The 26,055-nt window shown below is 41.7% G+C and overlaps 1 protein-coding gene across 1 annotated transcript in view; it reads right to left on the bottom strand.

The window, feature by feature from the left end:
- Nucleotides 1–21,641: 21,641 nt before the first annotated feature.
- The window catches only part of LHFPL6 (LHFPL tetraspan subfamily member 6), a 137,760-nt gene continuing 133,346 nt past the window's right edge, over nucleotides 21,642–26,055 (bottom strand). Inside the window, exon 3 of the mRNA XM_029961012.1 lies at nucleotides 21,642–22,745. Within this exon, the coding sequence (XP_029816872.1) occupies nucleotides 22,627–22,745 (119 nt within the window). The 3' untranslated portion in view covers nucleotides 21,642–22,626. The remainder of the gene's footprint in view (nucleotides 22,746–26,055) is intronic.

Below are 26,055 nucleotides of genomic sequence, written 5' to 3'. Positions count from 1 at the left end.
AAAGAACAAAATACCCTTACTTGGCATGACTGCTGACAGAGTAATCTCCAAAAAAGACAAAACCAACCAAAAAAGAAGTGTTCTACTTCTCTGTTTCATTTTCTGTTTACCTTGGCAATAGTCACTTAGCACCAATGAATTTGTGACAGAGAAACAGTGATGACTAATGGATGCTATGGCAGGTGGTATACATTTGAGCTTTACAGACATCAAGCAGTAATTGCTCACATAGAGCTGTGGAGAATAGGATAAAAATAGAAAATTTGGAAGGTGTAAAGGTCTTATATTAGAAGAAAAACAACAAAACCAACCAAAAATAAATGAAGATTCATGTGGCTTTCATTCTGTTAATAAAGCTGCAGATGTGGACTCTGAATACATCAATAGCTAATTAGCTAACCCATGGCAGTGCAAATCATGTGCTGCAAAGCAATGGATGAGAAATCTCTTGGTGTAGCATGGGAGTTGTTAAAAGTATATATAGCTTGAGAAAGGAATACCAGATTTGTGTGCTTTAGTACTCCTCATTAGGAATCCCCCTTTAACTTAGGCACAGAAGCAAGGAGAAAAAGGAGTTTAAAATGTTTAGAAGAGCATGTTCTTGTCACATCAAACCTTAATCAGAATATTTAATTGAAATCTTTACATATTGCACTTCATTTTATATATTACTTCTCATCCTGGAGGATGCACAGTGCTTTCTGCATGAGGGATGCAGCTGCACAAGCCCAACAAAATTCCTTGAATATATACAATTCTAATTCCAATAAAACCAGCAAATGGAAGCATAAATGAGTGTGAGATCCAAGGTGGCATTCAAAGGACAAACACTTTTTAACAGCAAAGAGTAAACATCTATAGGAGACTAATTAAGTATATGTGAAGGCAGAAGCCCATGCAGAGTCCACGAATCTCGTGGCTAGGACGGAGCAACTAATTAAAAGCAGGAGATTGAAGAGAATCAGAATGCTAACTGCCTCAATTTTAACCACCAGAACAGTGAGTGATTCCCTGCCTCCCCTCACTGATAGCCACAATCAGGTGCCCCTGAAGATGGAGATGACAGAAGAACAGGAGCTGGAATAAACCCCAAAATGGTGTACCAGAATTGGATAAAAGAGGTATAATGTAATGAGTAACACAGTGCCAGAACTTCTATTCCTACTGCCTCATGATATAATGACAAGGTAGTCAAGGAAAAAAACAGTGAGAAATTCAAATGTGCTCCTTTGTGCATCTTAGAAAAGACTGCCCAGGGAATTTGCTAGGTCCAGAAGTCCTGAGAGAATCTAGTGTGCTCAGAGAGCAGGAATAGCCAGAGCGGTCCAAATTAACAGTACCACAACATTTGTAAGGTGTATGGAGTGTCATCCTTCAGAACTGAAGCTGATGGGAGTTCTTGAGAGATGAGTGCAAATAAGACATATTGAGGCAGATAGTATCTGTTTGCCTGTTTCAAGGATCTAATGCATCTGCAGAAGGCACTGAATTGTTTCCACACCAAAGCCAGGGTGATGGTGATGTCCACTGTGATGGTGTGTCTGCGTGCCACAAACACTCAACACAGCCACAGGGTGCCACTTGGCATCATCTGTGCTCTACATCACTCAGGTGATGATCAGGAAAGGATGACAGGACATCATTTTTCTTGGACACGCATGTGCCGTGGTCTCAAAGACCCCCACAGGAAAATGGAGTTCAGCATATCAAACCCAATCAGATGGAGGGCTGTTACGATTTTAGTTGCGATTTCAAGAAATACAAGCACATAAAAAGCTAACTCTAGGCCCATAAATGGTCAGAAGTATATATAGATCCCAAGTCCAAGTAGCCTGGTATGCCCACGCCCATGCAGGTACACTGTCTTTGCTTCACTAAGCCTCTCATCACCATTTCAGCCCTCCCACTGACAACATCCTCATGCTCATGTCAATACCAGAACTGTGCCTGGGGAAAGACTGCAAGACTGTGGGTTGACACAAATGAAACCTGTGCCAAGGAGCCTCCTGAGAAAAGGTACCTGTCAGCACCTGGGAACACTGGCCTAGTTTTTTTGTATGCACAAATGGAGGGTCTGTGACCAGCTACAGAGTTAATCTGATAAACAGTCAATCTATTTGAGAAACATGCACTCCCAAGGAGTATAGATTGGGAATCATTTAATTTCAGCCTAAGGTAAGGAGATAAATTAAGATCAAGCCCTTGAAAAGCCTATTTCTCTTCACTTGCATCAAAGCAAATTATTTAAGGAGTAAACCTCTATCACTCAGACACTTACTGTTAAGTGACATGATTCCTACTATGAAGAATATAGGACTATAGGAATCAAAAGCTTTTAATTTGCACAGCTGGCTGCAAAGCTGAGGACTATGCCTTGCTCTCTCAGTTTACCTACCTGCAGTTGCAGTTAGGAATGATAACATCCTTCTGCAGCATTCAGCCATAATAAAGATCAGTTAGTGAATGTGGCTAAACTTAGTTTCCAAGAGAAAAGGGGTTATTAATCAAGCCTGCTACTCAAATCAGTTCTCTCTATTGTGTTCTAAATGTAGGAAAGCACGTCAAGCAACAAAAGGTAGGGGAGCTGCAGACATGCCATCCATAACTACCAGTAATGTTTACTCTACTTGCCATGGCAACCAAGTTATTGTGGCTGTCTCTACCCCTAATATGTGCCCTTATTTCAGAGGCTTACATTGCCACCACTATTGAATTGGCAGGTTTCAAGCTCCTGCCTCTAACTGAAGGCATCCACCCCTTCTAACTTGACTTCCCCCATCCAAGTACTTGTGGGCTCTTCCTAATGAACCCATCCATCCTTGCTTGGTGACAATTCAAACATGTCAGTTCTTTGAATGGGAAGAAATACCTTTAAAATATTTATGAGTTTCAAAGCACTAGGATATCTTTGCTGTGCTAATAAATACCCAGCTGATTAAAAAAAAAAAAAAAAAAAAAAGGAAAAGAAAATGTATATATGCAGTCAGTGATGCCTCCAATTTTTTACATCTTTGGGTAAAAATGGTATTTTATAGTCTTATTTTAGTTCCAACTAAGAATTATTCTAAAATATTTTTGTGAAGTGGAAAATTGAGAGAAATTTATGGAATATTTCTGGTTGGGAGGAGGCAGGAAAACATGCTTGTGTGCCTCTTGCCACATGTGGCCCATAAGCATGAAAAAGGTGATAACAGTTGGGAGGAGTGGCAGAGGCATTGCATTTTTCAAGTACTCTGAAAGTCCAGTGGCTTAGATTTGTGAGGGAGTTCACTCATGACTATTCACAGAATGCTGCCACTTTTCCTATGAAGATTTGCCTGCCTTTTCAGAAAAGTGCATCAATCAGAAAGCAGAGGAGAAATGGGCTTGGTGTAAACTGAGTAAATTTTTTTAAAGACTTCACTGGGGTAAGGCAGAAGAAAGACAGACGGCTGCTTAGGGTGATACAGGAAGAATACTTTGCACATGAAGTCATTTGTACAAATTTTTTTAGCAGCACTGGCTAAAGAAGTTGGATAAACCATTGTTTTGAGCATGACACAACTCTTTATGAGATTCAGCTTGTCCAGAAAAAGAGGAGTCCTAACTACAGTCACCACATTATGGATACGTATTTCCATAAGTTGCTTACAGTGCCAGTAAATCTTCTGTGCCAAGAATTTCCTCCCAAGGGACTTCTAATACTCTGTATTATTAAAAAGAGACATTTTCCTCCGCAGGGGGGATGTGTTAATGTACAGGATCTTCAACAAAATGAAAAACACAAATCTAAATACTTCTTTTCATACAAGAGTAATCTGATGGCTCAGAAGAAAATGTTTTCTTTCTGTGTCTTAAAATGCTGTATGACTCTGTGAACATTACTAGTATTTTTGAAACCATAAAGAATAAAGACAAAATTATATTAAATAATTTTCTGGCTAAAAATACCTTTTTATTATCCAGTACTTGTAGAGAGGAAGAACCTAAATGGATAATTTTTTATCAATTCATTATTATTACTATCGCTGCTGTTGTTTTTATTGCTGTTACTGCTGCATTGTTATTTCTGAGTCTATTTTAAACCACAGTCAAGGCTGAGGTTTCACTAATTTGTATAAGTGATCCATAAAATCTACATAATAGATTACTGTTATGCAATACTTTAGAGTTTGCACAAAGGGAGAGGCTCTTCACATTGAGTGTTTTCTCGAAGGACTATGGAGGAGGAATAAAGTGTGAACAATCCTCCCGCTCCCATGACACAACTCTGTGGCTGCACAGGGACCCAGTGGGACAGCTTGTCAATTAACACTTTCTTCTGAGATTTTTCAGTCCTTAAAAAGGCTGTGTTTATTGTACACTTGTACTAAAGTGGAGAAATAGAAGTCTTCTCTGCCCATCTGAACACACACCAAGATATTTACAAGGACATGTAGTGACAGGACAAAAGGAAATAGTTTTAAGCTGAAAGAGGTTAGATTTAGATTGGATATTAAGATGGAATTCCTCACTATGAAGGTGTTGAAATACTGGAACAGGTTGCCCAGAAAAGTTATTGATTCCCCATTCCTAGAAGTGTTAATGACCAGGCTGGATGGGGTTTTGAGCAATCTAGTCTAGTGAAAGGTGTCCCTGCCCATGGTGGGGGGAGGGGGTTGGAACTAGATGATATTTAAGATCCCTTCCAACCCCAACCATTCTATGATTCTATGTTAGTGCCTGGGATTTCAGTCAGAGCAGGGTCTTCTCAAGGGCTTAACACCTTTTTGTATTGTCTATGAAATCCCCTTTCATCAATAGGTGTCTTTCAACATGGGCTGGTGCCACACCCTAAGTCCTGCTGTCTCAATCTAGGCTGGCAGCTGGTCAACGTCTCCAGTTTGAAGGGATTGTGGTGTGGTAGCAAAAATGCACTGGAACGAGGGAAAGAGAACTGTGCCTGTCCTTGCTGGACAAGTTGGGGTCAAGACTCAGCTTTGACAGCTACACGGAAGGGAAGAAACTCTCAGACATTGTGGTACAGGCAGCCAAGTCAATACAAATTATTCACCCAGAAGTATTAAGGTAGAGAACTTCTTCCACAAATCCATTTCTCCCTGTGGGAGTCAGATCAGAACCAAGCAAACCAAATGTCTTGGCTCCTTCTTTGCTGCCAAACCTTTGATGCCAGTGCACCAAGTGTTTTGAATTATCCACTGGGAGGCTACAGCAAACATATTCCCCTCATTTAGGGGTAGGCCAGGGCCATGGCAATGTTATAGCCCACCAGTCTCCACAGCAAGAAAAACAAGGATAGAAAAAAACCCAACTTGGTTCCAAAACATCATGGCTCTGATGACAATATTTCAAATAGGAGCATATAGTAAGGCCAGGTTTGTTTAGTGCTCAGCCTTAGGTCATATAAAAACCCTCACATCTAGGTCATATAAAAGCCCCAGATCCCTGTTAATCCTCGTGAACACTTCTTCGAGACAGGTGAATAACATTTCTTGCTCTTAGATAGAAAAGCTATAGTATGGAGATTAATCCCTCACCATGAAGACAGAGTGAAGAAAGATTAAAACTGCAGGGACTTTGCCAGCCTACCCATCTCTGAAGTCCAAAATCCCTGGGCTTACCTACTGCCATGAATCCAAATATTTGCAGTGTTGGTTTAGCTCCTAAGGGTGGCAAATGAATGTACTCACTCTATGATGTTTCTGAATGACAATTTATGTCTGTTTTATACAGAGGCCTCCACCTCGCTTTCTACTCTTACCTGCTTTACCCAGATTTCTTTTTCAGTGTGCATCAAAAAGTTGTCAGGAAACCTTGAGACAAACTGAGAGATCCTTGATGACTTGGCAAGGCTGGAGATCAGCCCGCCTTGGAGGTGAATCCCACCGGTAGCTTCAGAGCCTCACATGGAGACAGGATGTGCCCTACCATGGCCACACAAACTTGGTCTCACTGTACTCCAAAGCATGTGGTGAGCACCTGGTCCTCTCCCAGCACAAGCACATGCATGGTTACTAGGGGAGTTGCTGCTTTTGGGTGACCAGGGGCAGAAAGGAAACAAAAACTAGAGAAGTGACAAGAATTGTCCATCTGAGTTTTTAGCAATATCATCCTCACTCAGCTTCAGCAAATTCATATTGAAGTTGAGGGCACATTTGTATTTCCCAACAAATGCAGAGAAGATATTTAGAGTGCACCCCAGTATACAGCTGGTATACTGGAAATGTCTGACAGAAAAAAATATGACATTCTTCTGGTTTCATTGTGAGTCTTTGACAATGCTGCTATTGTTTGAAATATTCTCTGTGTCCTAATAAAAAAAGCCCTAAGGAATGGCAGTCCCTACTCTGGCCATTGTTAAAGATGTTTCATTTTTCAGTCCTTTCGACGCTATCCACAGATCAGACACCAAAAGCTCACTGTTTGTAGCTACATCCCCATGCTCTTTTCAGATCCTCAGCTCACCTTTCTGTTTCCTTCTCATCACTGGGCCTTTTCCAGTATCTTTTTCCTCTGAATATCCAGAAAGTTTGTGACAAGGAAGAAATACCCGGATGTCCAGTCTGACGATGAAACTCTGCTGACCTGGGAGTGTTCACATTAACTAGGGACACAGAAAATACTCAAGAAAATGACCACAAATCTATTTTTGGCAATCTCGATAACCCTTACAGGCATAGTATCCACTCTTCACAAAGATGGTATATTGGCTCTGATCCTTACAAGACCCAGAGACAAAGAAATATTATCAACAACAATGAAGCAGAGTTAATTAAACATATCAGCTGAGGCTTGATCAGAAAGACTTATTTTCACTTGGGAGCCAGCCACTAGGAGCCAGTGGACCTATCTCTTACTCTCTCTTTTTTTCCTGTGTTCACATGAGATAAACAAATCTATAATGTCCAGCAGTAAACTTTTGCTGTTTGAAACCTGGTTAACCAGACATGGGATATAGTTGCCAGTGACATCTGAGTTCCAGTAAATTCTGACCAAAACATAATCCAAGAAACAGTTGACAGTGAATGGAGGGAAGGGCAAAGAATATCAATCCTTGTATTTGCTGGCAACTGAAAAGGCAGCAGACGTCTTCACAAAACAGCTTTCCCCCTCCCAGGCTGACACAGTGCTGTCAGATTGAAAGGGCACAAATGCCAACTGTGCTGCCTGACATGCTTCAGCAGGGAGAAATGCTGCAGCCTGTGTTTGGCAGCGTGATTTGCTGTCAGGGAATTTCATAGCCTTGGGGTGCAATTACCAAAAGCTCTGGCACCTGCCGTGTTCAATCTGCGCTGAGGTACAGTCAATGGGTGGGTACCTCAGGGGTACCCAGTGAGGGGCAAGAGGGCGAGAGCATGTGGCAACCATCTCACCCCATGTGGAGTCAGCAGTGGGATGTGGATATAGTGCAGGGACCATGGAGCAGACAGTGGGAGAAGTGGGCCAGGTTTGGCCCAGGTGGCTACTAAGTCTCACCAGCTGGATGCAGGACTGGGAGAGAGGGGATGAATAATGAATGTATGCAATAAGGCCAGCTTGAAGGTAAAAGATAAATGGGAGAGCAGAATGGGGTCTGGCAATCTTCCAAGGGATGGAGTTTTAATCTGTGGCTTTTGTTTATTTGAAGGCCTCTGATTCTGAGGTGGGAAAGAGATAAGGGACCTGCAAGGTTTCCCATGCATGTGGAGCAAGTTGTCAGCCCATCCATCTGTACTGGTTTTGGAAGGGATAGGGTTAATTTTCTTCTTAGTGAGTTTTGGATGTAGTATGAGAACAAAGATGTTAACACATTGATGTCTTAGTTGTTGCTAATTAGTGCTTACTCTATGTCAAGAACTTTTCAATGTCTTATGCTCTGCTATAAACAAATATACAAGAGTCTGGGAGGGAATGTAGCCAGGACAGGTGACCCGAACTGGCCAAAGGGATGTTCCATACCTTAGAGTGTCAGCCCCATCTATAAACTTGGGGAGCTGGCCAGAAGGGACCAATAGCTGCTCAGGGCCTGATTGGGCATTGGTAAGTGAGTGGTGAGCAATTGTATTGTACATTTCTTGTCTTTCTTGGGGTTTATTCCTCTCTCTCTCTCCTGTTCATTGTCATCATTATTACTTCACTTTATTGCAATTATTAAACTGTTCTTATCTCAAGCCACAAGTTTTACCTTTTTCCAATTCTCCTCATCCCACCAGGGTGAGGAACTTGAGTGAGCGAGCAGCTGGTGGTACTTGGTTGTTGACAGAGGTTAAACCAACATCCCAGCTGCTGGGTTCCACAGATTTGGTCCCTGCTGCCCACCAGTGTGATGAACAAACTTTGAAGTGAGAGCTGGAGCCGTGCTTGCCCTAAACTGGGACATCACTGGGTTTTAACCACAGCATGAGGCATGTCAAAGTGTCTCTATTTTAAGCTGGTCAGATGCAGATGATCCACTGAGATCCTGTCAGCTAACTTGGCCTCTTATATATGTAAGGACTCCAGAAAAACATGAAGACCATGCTGTAAATGAGACTTGGCGTTCCTTTACATCCTGCAAGGGTGACTCATGACAAAGCTAATTTCACTCTGTCTTGTGTTCAAGTTTTCAGTTCCACTGTGCACAGTTCTAGGCTCATTTAAAAGCATTCAGCAAATAACATCTCAGAATATGTGTCAGATATTTTTTAATCTGGGGAGTAGTTCAGTTTGCTTGTTTATGAATTCTCAGTAGAATATTTTTCTCTGCAGTCTATGCAGAGCAAAAGCACAGGAACATCTGATGATCTTTTTTTTAGACTTCCTTGAAAAAATCCTGCACTGATGAGTGATGTTACTAAATATAAAAGCTGATCTCTACAGCAGCCACTTTAACAGATTGCTAAGTTTTATGAGGCAAAAGTGTCTGTGCAGAGCTGCAAAGAGCAGAAGATAATGAAAACTTTGGAATCAGATAGAGGTGACCAGCAGGACCATGAGTCACAGTACATGGAGTCAGAGCCAGCACAGTCTGGAGGAACCAAAACAAACACTGCAGTATTTTTGGAAAGGGAAGACTGGCAAGCATGTCTTTACCTGGGCAAGATGAAATGCAGCAGATGGGGAGATCCTGAGGGGGAGAGAAACTCAGAGGTGGGAAACTAAACCTCATATTCCTTGGCAATCAACCAGGATGTTGAGAAAACTCAACTGAAACTGTACAACAATGGCAGTGGCTTCCCTCCTGCCCTGAAATACATGCTCTGAAATCATGCTCTGAGCCAATGAAGGAATGTGCAAAGACACAAGGGACCAGATTCAGTGGACCGGTAGCTGTGTGTGTTTCACAGAACTTGCTGGGAGCTGTGGCGCGCAGCCAACCTTCTCTCTGGCACTGTAAAGCTTCTTCCTAAGAGTTCTGCTTACTGTAAGGAACTCAGGGTCCAAAACTGAGGGAGTTGTGAGAGACAACTTTGTTCTTTCCAGGACTTAGACTATCCACACAAGTTGCTAGCAGTTAGGCAGAATGATCCTTGCACAGCTGACTGGTTGCTTGCAGGACAAAGCTGTTGGTTTAGAGGGGACAGTTCTGTCTTATGGCTTCTGGAAGGGATAGATGTGGGTGAATGGCTATTTCTACTCTTGGTCATTATCTCAGCTGGCTTCCTCAGTAAGGATAGGCTGAGACCTACCCTGAAAGCCAGCCTTTGTTGAGAATGGGGAGGGGAGAGTTATAGAAGTGGGAGAGCCACAAGAATTCAGGGATGAGCAAAACATAAATGAGTGGGGAAGGCATCTGAGTCAGACACTGGAAACCAGGGTTCTGGGAAGGGAAGATGGGTAGAACAGTATCCATTGCTCTGTGGTAGGCATCCAAAACATCCAAGGAGATAGTTGAGAGACCCAGCTTGCCCGGCATGGCTTTGCCCAGTGAAATGGCAATGGTAATGGAAGCAAACAGTCATCAACGTCACCATAATGGGCTCCCTGCTCCCCTGCGTCACCTTGCTTCAGTTTCCTCCCCCTACTGAGAGCTGAGGGCAAGGAACTCAATCAAAATTACTGTGGAAGCAAATCAAGAAGATGGTAGAACAAACTGACTGAGGGAAGGAAAGTTATTAACATGCAAATCAATGTAGATAAGTCAGGGGGCAGGGGAATCTGAGTTTAATTCATGTAACTGTGGAAATGTGAGGACCAGATCTGACAAGAATTTAAACAAAGATAATGCCTTTGTGTTATATGTGTTTGTGTGCTTCATAATGGCACCAGGAGACAGTAAAAGAAGATATCCCTGTGGGCTGAAACATTTGGTAAATTGACTTTTGTCAACACCTTTGAGTGTCCATTCCTGCACACACATGCATTCTGCCATTCTATCCAGAATGCCAGTACACATCATTGGAAAAATACCAAGAAGATTTTTTAGGAGGAAGGTTTATTTGTAACTACTTCCAACTAAGAGCATTTAAGCTGCATTTATTTGCTAAGTAATGTTGAGTTCCTCATTTTTATGTGAAAGTGTTCGTATTTCAAAGGTAAACCATAAAAGCGGATTCCCTAGTCTCTCTTCTCAGCAGCATAAGTAATACAGCACTCCAAATCTGTCACAGGCTGAGATGGAGATATATTTTCTGTAAACCTGCTGTTAAAATATTGGCAGCACAAGTCTGCTATAACATCACTCATTCCAAACAAAAGGACACACGGACATGAGAAGATTAAAAGACCAAAAACAGAAGCATATTTGGATTTCTCAGAGAACACAAGACATGCAAAAGTTGTTTGTGAAGGACTGGCAGGACAAGGATTTACTGAACCAGGAGCAGCTGTCATAGCAACCACAACCAGGAAGAGAACCGGTGTCAAGTCAGACATCACCTGGAAGGAAATTTCCCTGCTCAGAGGAACAGTGTTATAGAAGGAAAACTTTGGAAGCTGTTGGTTAAGACACCTTCATAAAACCTGGAAGACACAGGTAGAGTCCCTACCAGAAACCAGTGATGCTTCATGGGAAAGGCAATTGTTTGAGACAGAGCCTGGTTTGTAGGCCTGGTTCTGCCTTTGGCTTGCACAGGCAGCTCTTGGCAAGATTATTGAAGTGCCTCATTTTCCCTGTCTCTCAAATGGGGAGAGCCATTAAGCACTTTCGTAAAGTCCATTGAGACGCCAGTGGAACAATGTCGTATTTGCCGACATGAACACCAGGAAAGATGCTCAAGATTCACAAATGACTTCTATTTTCCTAGATGATACATGGCCAGATATATATTCAGAGGGCTCCTTTGCTTCCCTTGTGGGGTAGATTTTGAACAGTCCCAGAGTGCAGCGATGTGAACTGCTGGTCAGCAGTGACTGCAAAGTAGGTTGCCTTCCCACATATCCACTGTTCTCTGCATAAAGGCATGGGGATTTTATAGAGCCCTGGTAGACCTGCTTTCAGCATGGAAAGTCTGGGTTAAGTAAGACAAAAAGAAAGCTACGATCATCCATGTGCTCCAAACCCACCAGACTTCCATGCCTTGGAAGGGAGACGGACAGGAGCTGGGTGGCTCTGGTGATATATGCTGTAGCAAAGAGGCTGACATTATGCTCACCAGGTGGGAGACAGCATCCACTGGGCACAGCTGGCTACCCTGGGACCAAAACCATCCCCAAATCAGCCTGCCTTTCCAGCTCCAGCCATGTAAGATCTCACATTTGTGCAGACTGACCTGTCTATGCTTGTAAGGTGTGTGTAGATCCTGATACTTTGTGAGTTGTATCAGCTTGTGCTCACTTTCAGTTTTTTGTGCTCTGGTCCTCTTGCAATGTCAAGGCTAGTTTATCTCAGCTCTCAGATTGCACATGCCCAAGGCCATGAGCCCCTGCTCAGAGATCATAGACTCACACAATATGCCAAGTTGGAAGGGACCCACAAGGAACATCGAGTCTAGCTCCTGGCCCTGCATGGGACCCTCCCCAAGAGTCACACCATGTACCTTAGAGCATTGTCCAAAGACTTCTTAAACTCTTTCAGGCTTGATGTTGTGACCACTTCTCTGGGGAGTCTGTCCCAGTACCCAACTATCCTTTGGGTGAAGAACCTTTTTCTAATGTCTAACCTAAACCTCCCATGAGACAACTTCAGGACATTCCCTCAGGTCCTGTCTCAATATTGTGCATTTTGTGCGCTTAACTTAGCATAGCTGAGTGTGTAAGATATATTCTTATGAGAAATCTGTTACTTGCCTTTAAGTTCAGCCCTTTCACACTGAGAACAAAACATTGTCATTGTGCTGAACTGTAGGATGCTAAGAATAAGTGGGCACTTTGTCACCAGCAGTAACACTTCAGAAGGCAGTCCAATTTTCTTTTTGCCTCCCTCAAGTTGCTCCTCCATTGCTAAATCTCCCCAGCATGTCCCTTCATCATATTCAGCTATTTTTAGATGCTCCTTCTCCACAGGCAATTGATCCACAAATCAAACAAAGCTATGGAGTCTCCCAGTGTTATGGAGATTTTTCAGAGGTTTAGTCTTGAACTGACATCAGACAACATTTGAGAATTCCTTGACTTTTTTTTCATTAGATGTGGCTCACAAGGCAGAACCCATGCTGTGCCTGTAATCCAAAGCCTCCTTAAGAGACCTCAAGTTCTGTCAGGTCCCAGAAAAGAAACATCCTCAACCTAAGGAATAATAGTGCAATAGGGCCTATTATCCTAAAGTCTCTGTGCAAAAACCATAGGTTTCTACTGGATTCTAGTTTTTATATTGGTAAAGTCAACAGCTACATCCTTGAAATATTGCAGTAGCATGTTTAATATGTTTATGGCCATTTTCTGTTTCTCTTGTATTAATTTTTGATGCAGGAGTGTAGTAAGGAGCCAAGAGAAAAAAAGGAACACCGACAATGTGGGAAAGTCATTACGATATCCTTCAGCTATTTGAGGTGACATTGTTTCCCTACAAAACAAATTGCTTATCACAGATTCCATTACTCAAGAGACAGTAAACAGTTACCACAATGCATGCCTTGTAGGCACTAAAAGGGTCTACAGGATGTTCATCAGCCTCACTTGATTTTTGGGGAGGAACTTTTTTTATACAATTAAGCCTGAGCAACATAGGTGTGGTTTTTTTTTCCTTTTTAAACCCATTGAGAAAACATAGGTGGCTTTATGGTGGGGATTCAAAAGTTGAAATAAGGAGATTGATGAGGAGAAAACAGGTGAAAATCTAGAGGTCAGTGGGCAGGACAAAAATAGGGCTAATATGGAAAATGTTTCCTCCTTATTTGGAGGATGACCTCTTTTTGTGGTGTCCTGAAGATCAGCTGGTATTCAGGACAGTTAGGATGGCTTTCAGAGTCCAAGTCCATCACCTTAGCAATCTAGCTGCTGGCACTGTCAGAAATGCTGTCCAAGATATGCAGAAAAGTTCTCGATCACCTCTTTTTATTTGTTCATCTCATATGTGCCATGATTTAGTGGCCTACAGTCATCAGGTGCCAGGTAGCTTGGCCTCTCTCTGAGCCCACGATGTAAAGGAGAAAAACATCTCCAAGTTACCACTGTTCCTGAGATCTCTCCCCATTCACAATGTTGCAGCCAGTTAAAGCATCATCCCAAGGTCAGCACTAGGGAGCAATGCCTCTGCTACTTAAAACACTGGATAGCTTAAAATCACCTGCCCCAGAAGCTGGGTTGTGAATTGCTGTATATCTTGAGCAATGTATTTAGGGTCTGTCAGCACCTTTGCTCTGCATTGCCATGAAAGGAAATAAATGTTCAGATTGACTGAAACGGCTCCAAGCAGCTCAGAACATTTTATAATTGTGCTGAGGCAGCTTTGAATGGTCCTGCTGTCTGAGCAGCAATGAAAAAGGAACAGCAGGCTTTGCTTCTAAGTACATTTACTTCTTGACTGTTGAAATTTTCTGTCTGATCGAGGCTCAGGCAGCAGTGTTTCCTAATTATGTAAGCCAGTGAAGTACCTGGCACTGAGTGCTGCATTCATGGGAGTTTTACTATGGTTCCCAAAGGAAACTGCATATGAAATAGGCTGCTGAATGTTTTGTAAAAAGTACTTACCATTTTCAAAAGTACAGTCCTGAAATGTCCATGTATGGAGTGACAGTATACCAGTGTATACAGTGGCTTCCACTGGGAAGATTAAATGTCTTGTAAGACTTAAAAAATGAGGAGGAGGGAAGAATGGAGAAGTGCAAATCTTAATAAACATTTAATTAGACCTCAATCTTCCTAATATTGGATAAGTAGGAGATAAAACCACCTCTATTGCCTGGAACAGAAGTTACTGAAAAACTGAGTATCAGCCATCTGCTGATGTACATGTGTAACCTGATGCAGTGTTTGGAATTTCTATACCAATTATTTTCATTCAAATGCTTAAATTTTCATATCAACATTGCTTAAAAACAAAGCTTCAGCTTATCTTACTTGCAGACAGCTATCATTTTTCAGCAGTTTCTATCTAGTAATCTGCTAGGTCTCTGATTGCTAGTTTGATAGCTGTGAGTTAAGCATAGCTACACTGTAAGTCACAGGTCATACAAAATCAGCTCCTGGAAAGGCATGCTTTAGTGATCTGACTCCATTAGCTAAAATATCTTTCAGATTCTCCTTGAGAGTTAGACTGGCCCAGAAAGCTGCCCTATAATTCGCATTCCTTGATATTGACAGTATGAGCAGGCATAACAACCTACAGACTGAGGAGCTGTGAAACTGTTCACCAGTACATGACAAAACCAGAGTCCCTCTTCAGAGAGAGGTGAATACCACTGCTACACATTGAAAACAAATGCAGATTGATTAATATTTCATTGCAGATCTAAACATTTAATGTGATTCCTCTTTGAAATGTCACTGCACATCTGGGTATGGTTGGCTTTATTTTCTACACCCTACTTCTAAAAAGTTAACTTCTTCCCTCTTACCACAGATGGATCTGTTGCCTGCAGTATGACTTCTCCTGGTACTGTTGCCCTCAGGACTTAAAAAAAAATAGAATAGGTATTAATGATGACTACTATGTCCATCTTGTTCAATGGTCTTCAAGAGAGTGGGTGTAATAACTACTTTGGAAATGTAACACCTAATCTTTTGGTAATGGATCATCCCAAAACAAGGTTCTTTGATAAGTTAGTGAGAAACAGCTTGAAACCTTCCATAAGTGACAGTCATGCTCTGCAGCAGCAAATTGTAGCAAAGGGCTGGAAAGTGTGATGTGGAGAACTGCAGCAGACACCCTGCTCACAAACATGCTTTTGAGAAGAGGCACTTCCTGGGGTGGCTGTAAGGCACACAGACTTGCTGAAGTCAACATGCAGGAGCAGGGTGAAACATTTGCTGTGAGTTCTGATTTTAGCCAGAGAGAGAGCTAGGTGTAGTAATGCACTCTAATGCGTTTTTAATTTCTGTGCGCACCATAATTAGGTATTAATCCAAGAAGTGTAGAAAACAAATTATATGTTGACAGCGACTCAAAAACAAATATCTCACACTGCAATTCTTAATATAGCCACTGAGCTCCAGGCAAGAAGTATTTCATCATTTCAAATCTGCTGTCCTAATTATAACTTGTGCTTTAACTGAGGTTTCCTTTCGCCATTTCCCTACCAGATGATATTACCATTCAGTAAAAGAAAGTCCTTTACTAACCCTTCCTCTTGCTGTGGAGTTACTTTACTTTAGGATAGGACTTAGGGGCCCTAGTGATAGATTGGGAAATATTTGTCCTAGATGCTGTACAGAGAGCTCACTGACACTTTTGGTGGTATACTATAAAGGAAAATAATCCAAATGCTTCATATGGAGAGTTACTGAGCCACAGTGAGTCATAGGTGTGGAGCATCTACTACCACACTGTAGTGGGGTCCTCATTAAACCCCCAAGTATACGGCTACATTTCTACTTTCTATTCTTCATCCTTTCCATCTGGCAGTAAAGTCCCTTTGGACCCACCCAGCCTGGTAATATCAGCTAAGAACTGCAGCTTTACACCATATAGCAGATTTTACTTCACATCCTTTGAAATGTTCATTATGTTAGTTAATCCACTTTTCATTTTGTTCCTCTGGAACAGGCAAGATAAGGATGCACAGCTGGCTTGCTTTTCAAAAAAGGTGCTTTATTATCCAAATCCAGCAGTTTGTTTATCTGTAAAATAAATACAAACCATTATTTTATTAGGAGTTTCTGATCTTTGAAGACATAACTCCTAAATAAATACTAATTGCCAATATTATGTACCACATAAATCTGGCATTTGTAGGATCTTCTTTTAGTTAATTCTCAGATCACAAGAAAGATTTAGATAAGTACAAAATCAAGAAATATATAGGGATTTTTTGGCTTATAAAATGTGTGTTTGTCCATGTCTGTGTATTTTTTCCATAGGAAAAAAGATGGACAGTTTACCAAAACATAATACAAAGCAAGATAGAGAATGGTTATGGCATTTTGCCCATTGAATCCTTGCCTGACTTAAGTCAGTGGACTATTTGCCATAGGTTCCTACAGTTTTTGGATCAGGATTATGGAGTTCAATCCAAGCCCATTGAAATGACTGAAATCCTTAAGAGAAAAAGAAGTATTCACATGAACTGTTTGCTTTCTCTTAGCAGCTATCATGCTTTCAAAAGGTCAAGGTTTTGAAAAGTGGCGACATACGGCAGAGGTTTAGGGAATGGGATAAAATTATGAGGCTGAGAGGCAGTGGAATTTGTAGAAAACCACCCACTCAGATGTCCTGTGTAGGAATTGACTGCCCACTACTTGATGAAACACTCGGTTCTTTTGTGACAAGCTGGAGCAGAAGTGCTTTGCAGTGTGACTTTGTCTACAAGCCTAACAAGTCTACTTTATTTCTTTATTAAGTGCTCTTAAATATTGATTTTGCTGACTGTAATCAAAGTTACTGATAGCACCTGGACAATGAAAAGAGAATGAAAATATTTGTGTATGCAGAGCAGGTCTGCATTCAGTTTTCAAATGCACATGGAGCACATGGAACACCTTGGCTTCTGGCCTGGAGCTGAGGCTGGTTGGTACAGGGGTCTCACACAATGGTGACAGCAAGCTTTACTCCCATTCCCAAGAATAATGTGAGGCAGCAGCTTCCTGCCTGCTAAAATAGATCTGCACTTGGTTTACGCTTCAGGTGGGGCTTTTTTGCGCTCTAGCATTGCTTTACCATTCCCATCCAACAAGCCAAACTGATTTATAGCCACTAGGGTGACGATCATGCTTGATGCAAGTTTAGAAATGACTGTACATCTAGTGATGCTCAGTTCTGGCCACAGTGCCTGCTGAGGATCTATCTGAGGGTCACAAGATATCCCTGTGTGATGAAGGATGCTCAGAGCAGAGTAACTTATAGTTAATTTGCTTTTAGTCAGCCAGGAAATCAGGTAGCAATGTGCTGGACCCTAGTGGTGTAGATATGTCTAATGAAGCTGTGCCATATGTCCCTTTCAGAATTCCTTTAATTTTCCTTGTGATGACTTAATTTAATATGCTCGGCATAACATACAGTATCCCTAACATACTGATATTCTTAGCAGATACTCCTAGCAGACTGAAAGGTCTCAAAATTGTCCACAAAAGGAGTCAGTCTTTACTCAATTAAAATATGCATATAAATTTCAATGAATATTTTGTTTCTTGGTGAGGAACATGAAAAAAGGACACCTATTTATATTTAACCTAATAACCATCCTTCCTGTTGCTTAAACAAGTGAACTTGAAACTGTTTCAAAATTTTCCTTATATTCTCTGATCCATCACTATTTAAAGAATAATAATAAAAACACTTAATACTCAAAAGCATATATTTAAAATCCTGTCTGCTTAAGGGATTACATTTAAATGTCACTTCTAAAAAAAAAGACATATCTAATTTTGTCATTGTCTCTCTGGAAGGTTAAGTATGTAGAGCAAAATTAATGCTTATGTTGATGCGCAGATTATCTCTCTTGTCATTCAGTTTGATATTTTTCACCAACTATTTAAATGAATGACAGATAAATTGCAGTTGCCACTGATTTCTGGATTTTCTCTCAAGAAAAAGGAAAGAGAGGTGTTAAACCACCTCAGGAGCTATCTAACTCATTTCAAAACATTTTTAAAGGTTGGAGGTTTTTTCATAGACATATATTTGTATTTTGTGAAGAGAGTAAACTCTACATCATGTAGTAAAAATTCAAGTAATCTGTTAACATGTAAGTCTTGAAAAGTAATGACTTTGATAGAAATAGCATAATGCCCTCTCAAATTCCAGACAGGGCCTGCATATACCTCATATTTATGCAGAAAAGCTTCTCCCTGACTTAATGCTTGAATGACAGAATTTGCATTTTACCTCTCAGAAAATACTGTGTTAATGCTCAGGACAAGAGTCTTGGCACTGCACACTATGCTGCACAGGCAAAGAAAGTCCCCAGCTCTCTGGGGTTAGGGTGGGAGAATTTCCCAATCAAAATGTGTTCTCCTGAACTCATTCCCAAAGATTAAACTTATGTAAATAGAGTTGCATCAAGTTCTTCCACCTCCACTTGCCTCACTCAAACTTACATATGAAGTACATTTCCAGTCAGATTGTATTTATTAAGAACAAGCTGTTCCTGACCAACCATGGTGCATCACGAGATTTGTGACTGAGGGAAGAGCAGTGGCTGTTGTTTGCATGGGTTTTAGCAAGTCTTTTGACACAGGCTCCCAGTTTTTTTGTACTGAGTTTGGACATTATGGTCTGGATGGCTAGGCAACCTGATGGGTAAAAGCTTGGTTAGATGACCAGGGTTGTGTCTCCTGGTTGGACCTGAATGCTTGTAGTGACTGGGATATCACAGGTCTATCATGGAACCCGTCCTGTGTAATGGCTTCATCAGTGACCTTAAGAGCTGGAGGATTGTGCTCACACCAAGTTTTCAGATGACACCAATCTGGGAGGACCAGGCAATATACTGAGGTGTACAGCTGCCATCCATAGGCACTGAGAGTCTGGAGGAATGGCACAACAGGAACCTTATGAAATTCAACAAGGACAAATGCCAAGTCCTGCATATGTGAAGGAAGAAGCCCCTGCAGTGACATAGGTCAGGAGCTGCCTGACCTGTGAGCAACTCTGTGGGAAGGACCTGGGGACCTGGCGTCTGGAGGCCAAAAGTCAGGGCTTGTTCAGCCTGGCGAAAAGATGGCTGGTGGGGGACACGATAACCCAATAGCAGCCACTCAGTACCTATGGGGCGGCGACAGGAGATGGAGGTGAGCTCTTCTCAGTGATTCTTGGTGAGAGGATGAGAAAATGGGCATTAATTGAAACAAGAGATCAAGGAAAACTCATTCCCTGTGAGGACAGTCAGGCAGTGGCACAGGTTGCCAAGGTGTGTTGTTCATCTCCATCCTTGGAGGTTTTCAAGACCGGGGGAAATTCTTAAGCAACCTATTGTAGCCTCATGACTGACCCTGCCTTGGGCAGGAGGTTGGACCACAGGCTTCCTGAGGTTCTTTCCCACCTGAATTATCCTATGGTCCTAAGATAACTTATGATAATGAACAGTAGTCTGTGACCATATGATTTGTTTCTATATATATAGGTCCTGCATTAGCTGGGAGTGACAGATGAAACTTGCAGCTCCTAGAGCATTTGTTGGGAGCGGGCTAAGACATCTGACTGTGCTGACAGTAAGCTCCAGAACACTGTGTGGTCTAGAACATAGAAAGTGTATAATCACCCAAAGAATGAGACTTTGCAATAAATTTCCCAATGTATTTGTTAGGGGAAACTGCTTAAATAGTTTTAAAATGCAGCTTGATAAATTTATTAACAGGATCCTGGGATACCATTGCCAGCACTGGCAAGGACAGAATTCAGTGACTTAGCAGCATGTGCAAGCTTACATCTTTTGTTTTGACAAATGCAAGGCCAAGCTCCTCATCTTCAAGAATAAATAAATGGAAAATTAAACATGGTAAATATTGTAAATATTTCATTGACACTTCATACTGTGAAATTGAAAGCAATCTTTTGCCCAGTTTGAAGTTATTAGAGTTTGTAGCTGTGAGGCTTGATAACCATGATAATAAATGATATTTATATTCTAGCAAAAAATGGATATCAGAAGCAAAATGCACAAATATGGAAAAACCTAATTAAATTGTGATTGGTTTATTCATATCACAGCAGCTGAAGGCTATATGATAAACAGTTACAAAGCAGGTGCAGCATATGTCATTGGCTTGATTATTAAAAATTGACATTTTATTTAAGACCAAACTAAAAAAAGGAGTTTTTATACAAATTCAAAGAAAGCCACCCATGCTATAATGGTATTGCATTGCAACAAAACCCTAATTTTCTTCATGAACTAATTGCACAGTTCCACTTTGTCATGATAAATTAAGCCTGAACTGAGCACAGGAATATCTAAAAAAAGTCAAAATGTTCTCCGTGATGTATGGTCCAGGATATAATCTTGAGAGAGTCAAATGTAGAATAATAACACATATATTTATAGCCAAATCACAGGAACCTGGTATAGCAAACCAGTTTCAGTGGAAGGAAAGGCATGTTTCCGGAGTAACATACTGTACAAAGGCGGCGTTTTTCCATCGAGACACACCTGATAAAGATCTTACTGGGGTCAGAGGATCCACAGTCAAAGTTGTATTTTTATCTCCTTCATTTCTAATAAAGCAGCAATCCACAACCCTAACAGGTATATTATTACTTACTGTGAGGATACATGGAATATATATATATATGTCCCACTGCTGCTGGTGCCATTGGAAGAGCATGCAGGGAGGCAAGTCCACACGGCAAGTCCACACGGTTGGTGTGCTTCTCAGCAGATGTGCAGTCAGATGAGATAGGGCTATTATCGGCTAATCTGGGAGAGGTAAAGTACAATTTTGTTTTCACTGCACAGCACCATAAAGCAAATAAATAGGGCTTAGTCTATATTGAAACTCAATAAAATTCAGTTGAGTGATATCACTGTAAGCTGACATTGCTATTTCCACATTCCTCCAAAAAAGCTGCCCAGCATATAGTACAAAGCAACTGAATGGTGTCAGATTTGTTCAGCTAGAAGTGTTACTAGCCAGCAGAACTGCAACTGGAACATAGATAGTGACTTAAAAGTAAATGACAGAAATATCATATTGGGAAAAAAGAGCAGAAAAACAAATTTGAGAAGCAATAGCATCAGTTAATGTCATGATTGAAAACCCCTTACAAGTTCCCACGCTCTAAGTTCACATTGTTTTACTTAAAGAAAACAAAAGATTTGCTTTTTTAAGCCTTGTATGTACAGTACCAGTGTCCTGTGCAGGGAATACCACCTGGTAGGTATTTGACCAGTGTCAGTGCTATTAAGTCAGTAAAGGCTTATTTCAGTTGTATAAATAGGGATAATGCAGCGCTGTGTGAAATGCTGAGTCTGCAGCAGCAAGGACAAAATGGGAAGGTGTCACTGAAGTCCTTCAGGACACCTGACAGCAGCAAGCAAAAATGTGGGATACGCCAGAATGCCTCCAGTGCCAACAGGTGTCTATCCTTAGGCAATGTAACTGAACCCTAAAGGTATGTGTTTTACAGGGTAAAAGGATACAGCATGGCTATAAAAGTTATGACTATTTCTGAGAATTTTTCCAGTGGGAATCTGGGAAGGAACTGTTTCATCTACTGACATGACCACGCGTTGCAAGTATTGATCAAGGAAAATTTATTTACAGAGATTTTTCAAATACAAACATAAAATAGCACATATTATATATATATTTTACAAAAATGAATATTGAAATAATAAACATGGTACAGCACAATACAACATCAATGAGCTAAACATAACAGCAACAGAAATCTATGCCTGGAAGAAGTTTCCTGTTAGTCATACGTAACCAACAGAGCTCTACAGTACCTTAAGTGGAACTTCCAATGGACAGAAAAACGTCCATTTACTCCATTTCATAAAAGTACTATAGGAAGGCTACATGTGCCAAGTAATTATGTTGCATTTTGCAATAATGCTGGAAACACAGAGGCTTAATAAAAGTTATAGAGGGCTGAATAAGCAGTGGCTAAATGTTTGGGCAAGAAAAATGTGTAGAGATTATACAAAATACTGATAAAGTGGCTTATTGGTCCTTTTATTAAGTTTAATATATAGATTAAAAAGTGTTGCAACACTGAGTTTTAAACCACCAAAGAGAAGTAAAAAAAAAAAAAAAAACAAACGAAAGAAAGGAAAAGAAAGAAGAACTGCACCAAAAAAATGTTTCTTCTCTACTCATTTTGTGCCATGGTCAACATCTGTGCGTGTGTGTGTGTGTGCTTTTGGGGCTGCCATTCTGTAGCTCAGCTTCCAGGCACCGCTGCCCCCTCACCAACCTTTTAATTAATTGGTGCATGCAGAATTTCACTGTTTGCATAAGTGGAGTTTTCCTTGCCTGTATTTTTGTGGAGCAGACCATGAGCAGGCTTGAAGGGAGAAAGCCCGTCCCTGCCCAGCCAGATCGGATGGCTTCGAACCACCTTCACCTCCCTGCCATCCTGGGGCCACCCGCCATCCCGCCCGAGGCCTGCTCCAGAGAGAAAGCACTTAAAAATTCCTTGTTCATCATCGTTATCCAGAAGACATCAGCAAGCCCCTCAGGTGCCGGGCAGCACCTGCTCCAGGGGCCAGCTCAGTAGGGGTATTGCTTCTGCTTCTTGCCCGAGAAGCAGGCCAGCCAGGTGCACACCAGCATGGCCGCCGCCGCGCCCCCGCCCGTGCAGTAGTAGGCCCAGCCGATGTGGCAGGTCCCTGCAAGGGAAACAGAGCAACACAGATCAGCGCTAGCCGGGGAGGAAGCGCCGCCGCCAACCTCCCTTCTGCCCACCCAGGAAAACACTTTTCTAGTTTTCTGCCCCACTTGTGTGCCCACCGCAGACAGGGAACGTGGGGCACAATTCAAGCTCTGCCATTGCGGTGACGGGGCTGGAAACCAGATGCAGCTGTGAACTGCTGAGTGACAGTAACCCGGGACATGGATATGGGGGACTCGTTCACATGGGCATCGATCCTGACCGTCCACAAAGGAGCAACCTCCCACATGGGTGCTGCTGTGGGAATGGAATCATAGAGTCTGGAAATAAAAAAATTAGAGAAATTTCCCTATCCCCATCCGAGGTCACCACTATTGCTGGAAACTTTACTGATCTTCCATCTAACCTGTGTAACAGTGCCACAATATGCCTCTGAATCCATTTAATGGCCTCAGGATCTTTATATAGTCAAACTCATCACCAGTGAATGGTGCTGGGGAATCCCATGGTGGACTGTAAAGTGATTGCTCTCCTTCCAGGCACGACTGTGCCTGCAGTAGGGAAGGAGATCAGGAAAACAATGGCTGCAGCAAGAAGGAGGCTTTCTTAGAGACCTCCAAAAGCATGGAAATGGCTGCTGCTACTCCTCAGGATTTCAGCCCATCTCAAAACTGAGGTTCTCCCTGTCTTGTTGACACCATGGGTGATATTACCCCCCTTTGAGCAGTGAGCTCTCTCAGTAAGGCACAAGCGGCAATGCAACACTTCCTTCCCAACCTCTGGAAAAAGCATCAGAAACTACTCTTCCCTTCAGAGGATAAAAGGTATCAACAGAGTTTCCATCTAGAAATAGGTGACATGTCCATATTCTGTCCCAATGGCACCCCTGAGGGCCAGGCTTCAGTTTCAGGCAATTATCAACTCAGCTACTCCTGCCTTAGGCACCAGAAACACAAGATGTCTGTTCATCTTAACATGTCCAAGACATTAGCATGCCTCAAAGCAGACAGCATGGCCATTGACTGTCTACAGGATATTGTCAGGCAAGCTTTGTATGAAGACATTAATGGGAGGCAACACTTACGCTCCTGGCCACTTTGAAGATCTCAGGTTGACACCACAGCAGGAAACATAGTACCTGTTTCACTTTTTCTTCATAAGCCTCACAAATTTTTATTTAAAAAAAATGTCCAGTGAAACAAAGACCCTGATATGACCAAGAGGACTTGAGGAGCTGTGTTTGAGCCTTGGTTTGAGCTCATTAGCCTCTCTCCTTAATATGCTGGAGCAGACAGAGAGATTTACTTGGTTTTGTCATCTGGTTATGCTCTGTAGATCAATGCCATTCTTGGCTTCCTTACAGAGAACCACAGAGACAGTCTGACTTCCTCAAGAGAAGGCCATCAGCAACCCTGGATTGCTGCCAAGAGCCTGGCAATGTCACTGATGCTGATACTTGCCCAATCACACAGCAGTACGCGAAGAGACCTGTCTCTGGGCCATCTATTGTTTTTCCAGTGTATACACACAGTCTATAGCTTCTGTTGGGAATTTCAAAACCAGACTTAAGCATATACCAGATGTTTAAACCCATTGGATTGTTTGAAAATGATCACATTTATACCGGGGTAGGATGTGCTACAGCATTTCTCATGATAAGATGGACTCCATCTGATAGGTCTTTTTAAATTGTGAAGTATTCCTAAAACTACTAGAGAATTGTAGTTGCAGCTTGAAAATGTAAATCTTTCTCATCATGATGCTTCCAAGCAGAGAAAATAAATGTCAAAATACTACTTTAAAAAAGAGATTCACATGGGAGCACTGCCCAAAGCTGTAACCCGAGCAGGATAGAATGAAGTAAATGCAACCTTTTGCATGGTGTAATTTCAAATTTTGTGCCTTGGCAGTGGGAGAGGGGGACAGTGTGTGTGATACATATTAAGAGAAAAGAACTGTTAAATCAGTGTCAGAGATGTGTTCAACAGACACAACATACAAGTTCACTCTTGGCTGAAGAGAATAACATTTCTCTATACCACGCTCCATCTACCCAAAGTACCACTGCCCTACTTAATGCTCTGAGACACGGCAGGCCGGCAGCCTCTTGATCTAACAAATGCAATGTAGTTCACAAGTGTGAGTTGGGTCAAGATGAACAAATGAAAGAATGGGATAGCAGGAGAACAGATGAAAGAGCTGGGAGCCTGACCTTAGAGCAATAATAACGTGGCAATAAACCTGACCATTATTTCCAGCCTGTGTCAAGAGCAATGGGAGGCCTTGGATAGAATAGCTTGATCTGTACTTGGATGCTGCTGAGCAGAACAGAATTTCAAGCTGTTGTGCTGAAGAAGAGCCTGCAGCGGGGCAGGTGTCTGAGGGTATAAGATTTAGCTACACTTGTCATTGCAAGTGTAGTTAATCCATCTCAAGGGTAGCCATTGCAATGAATGCCTATAGCGTGTCAAAATGAAACAATGCCACCCCTTTTGTAATCCTGTATTACACAAGAAGAAAAATATTTTGGAGTTAACGTCTCTGCTTTGGTGTTCTCATTTTACCACATGTATGACTTTTTTAGTCTACTGTATACTAAAGAAAGATTGTTGGTTATCAATAATTGGGTAACTTAGTTGCAGTTTAAATTGTAAAATGCCTTCTGCCTCACATTGATATAAACCACTCATTTTAAAAGGAACAAGAAGCTTTATTAAAAGCAGAGTTGAGGAATTACTATTGCACTGACATCAGCAGGACTAGTCATGTATTCAGTAGTAAACAAATGGTTAAGAGCTTTGCAGAACTGGGGTTGAAAATCAACCATCAAGTAGAGCAGAGTTTTCATGGAGCCTGTCATATTAAAGACTAGAAATCCAGTGTTCAATTTCCCTCTTTTTTAATGTCAAAACTCTAAAATGAAAATCAAGACTACCTAAACACTTGATAGAATTAAAGCAGTTATCAAAACCATGTCACTTTTGACACACAGACAAAGGCACAAAAGCTGTTGTTTTCCGTAAGGATGCACGGGAGCACACATATATATAGATATAAGAGTGCTCGTCCATTGAAGATGTGGAGATGCATGCAAGAATTCATACATGTTCTTGCTCATAAGATGGGCTAGATCTGGTTTTGTGCCAAAGTAAATTCCCAGCAGCTGAAGTGCTCTTCTATCTGATAGAGATGACAAGCATCACAGCAGCTTGCTTCTCTGCACAGAACTGGTGCTTTCAACAAATCAGTCTTTACCTGACAGGTCAGTATGGAGTGAGAAGCTGTGGCTTCAGCACTTCAGCATATTG

The sequence above is a fragment of the Manacus vitellinus genome, unplaced genomic scaffold (assembly GCF_001715985.3).
Source record: "Manacus vitellinus isolate BGI_N305 unplaced genomic scaffold, ASM171598v3 scaffold_2_pilon, whole genome shotgun sequence".
Taxonomy (NCBI): Eukaryota; Metazoa; Chordata; class Aves; order Passeriformes; family Pipridae; genus Manacus; species Manacus vitellinus.
This window is presented reverse-complemented; position numbering and strand designations above follow the sequence as displayed.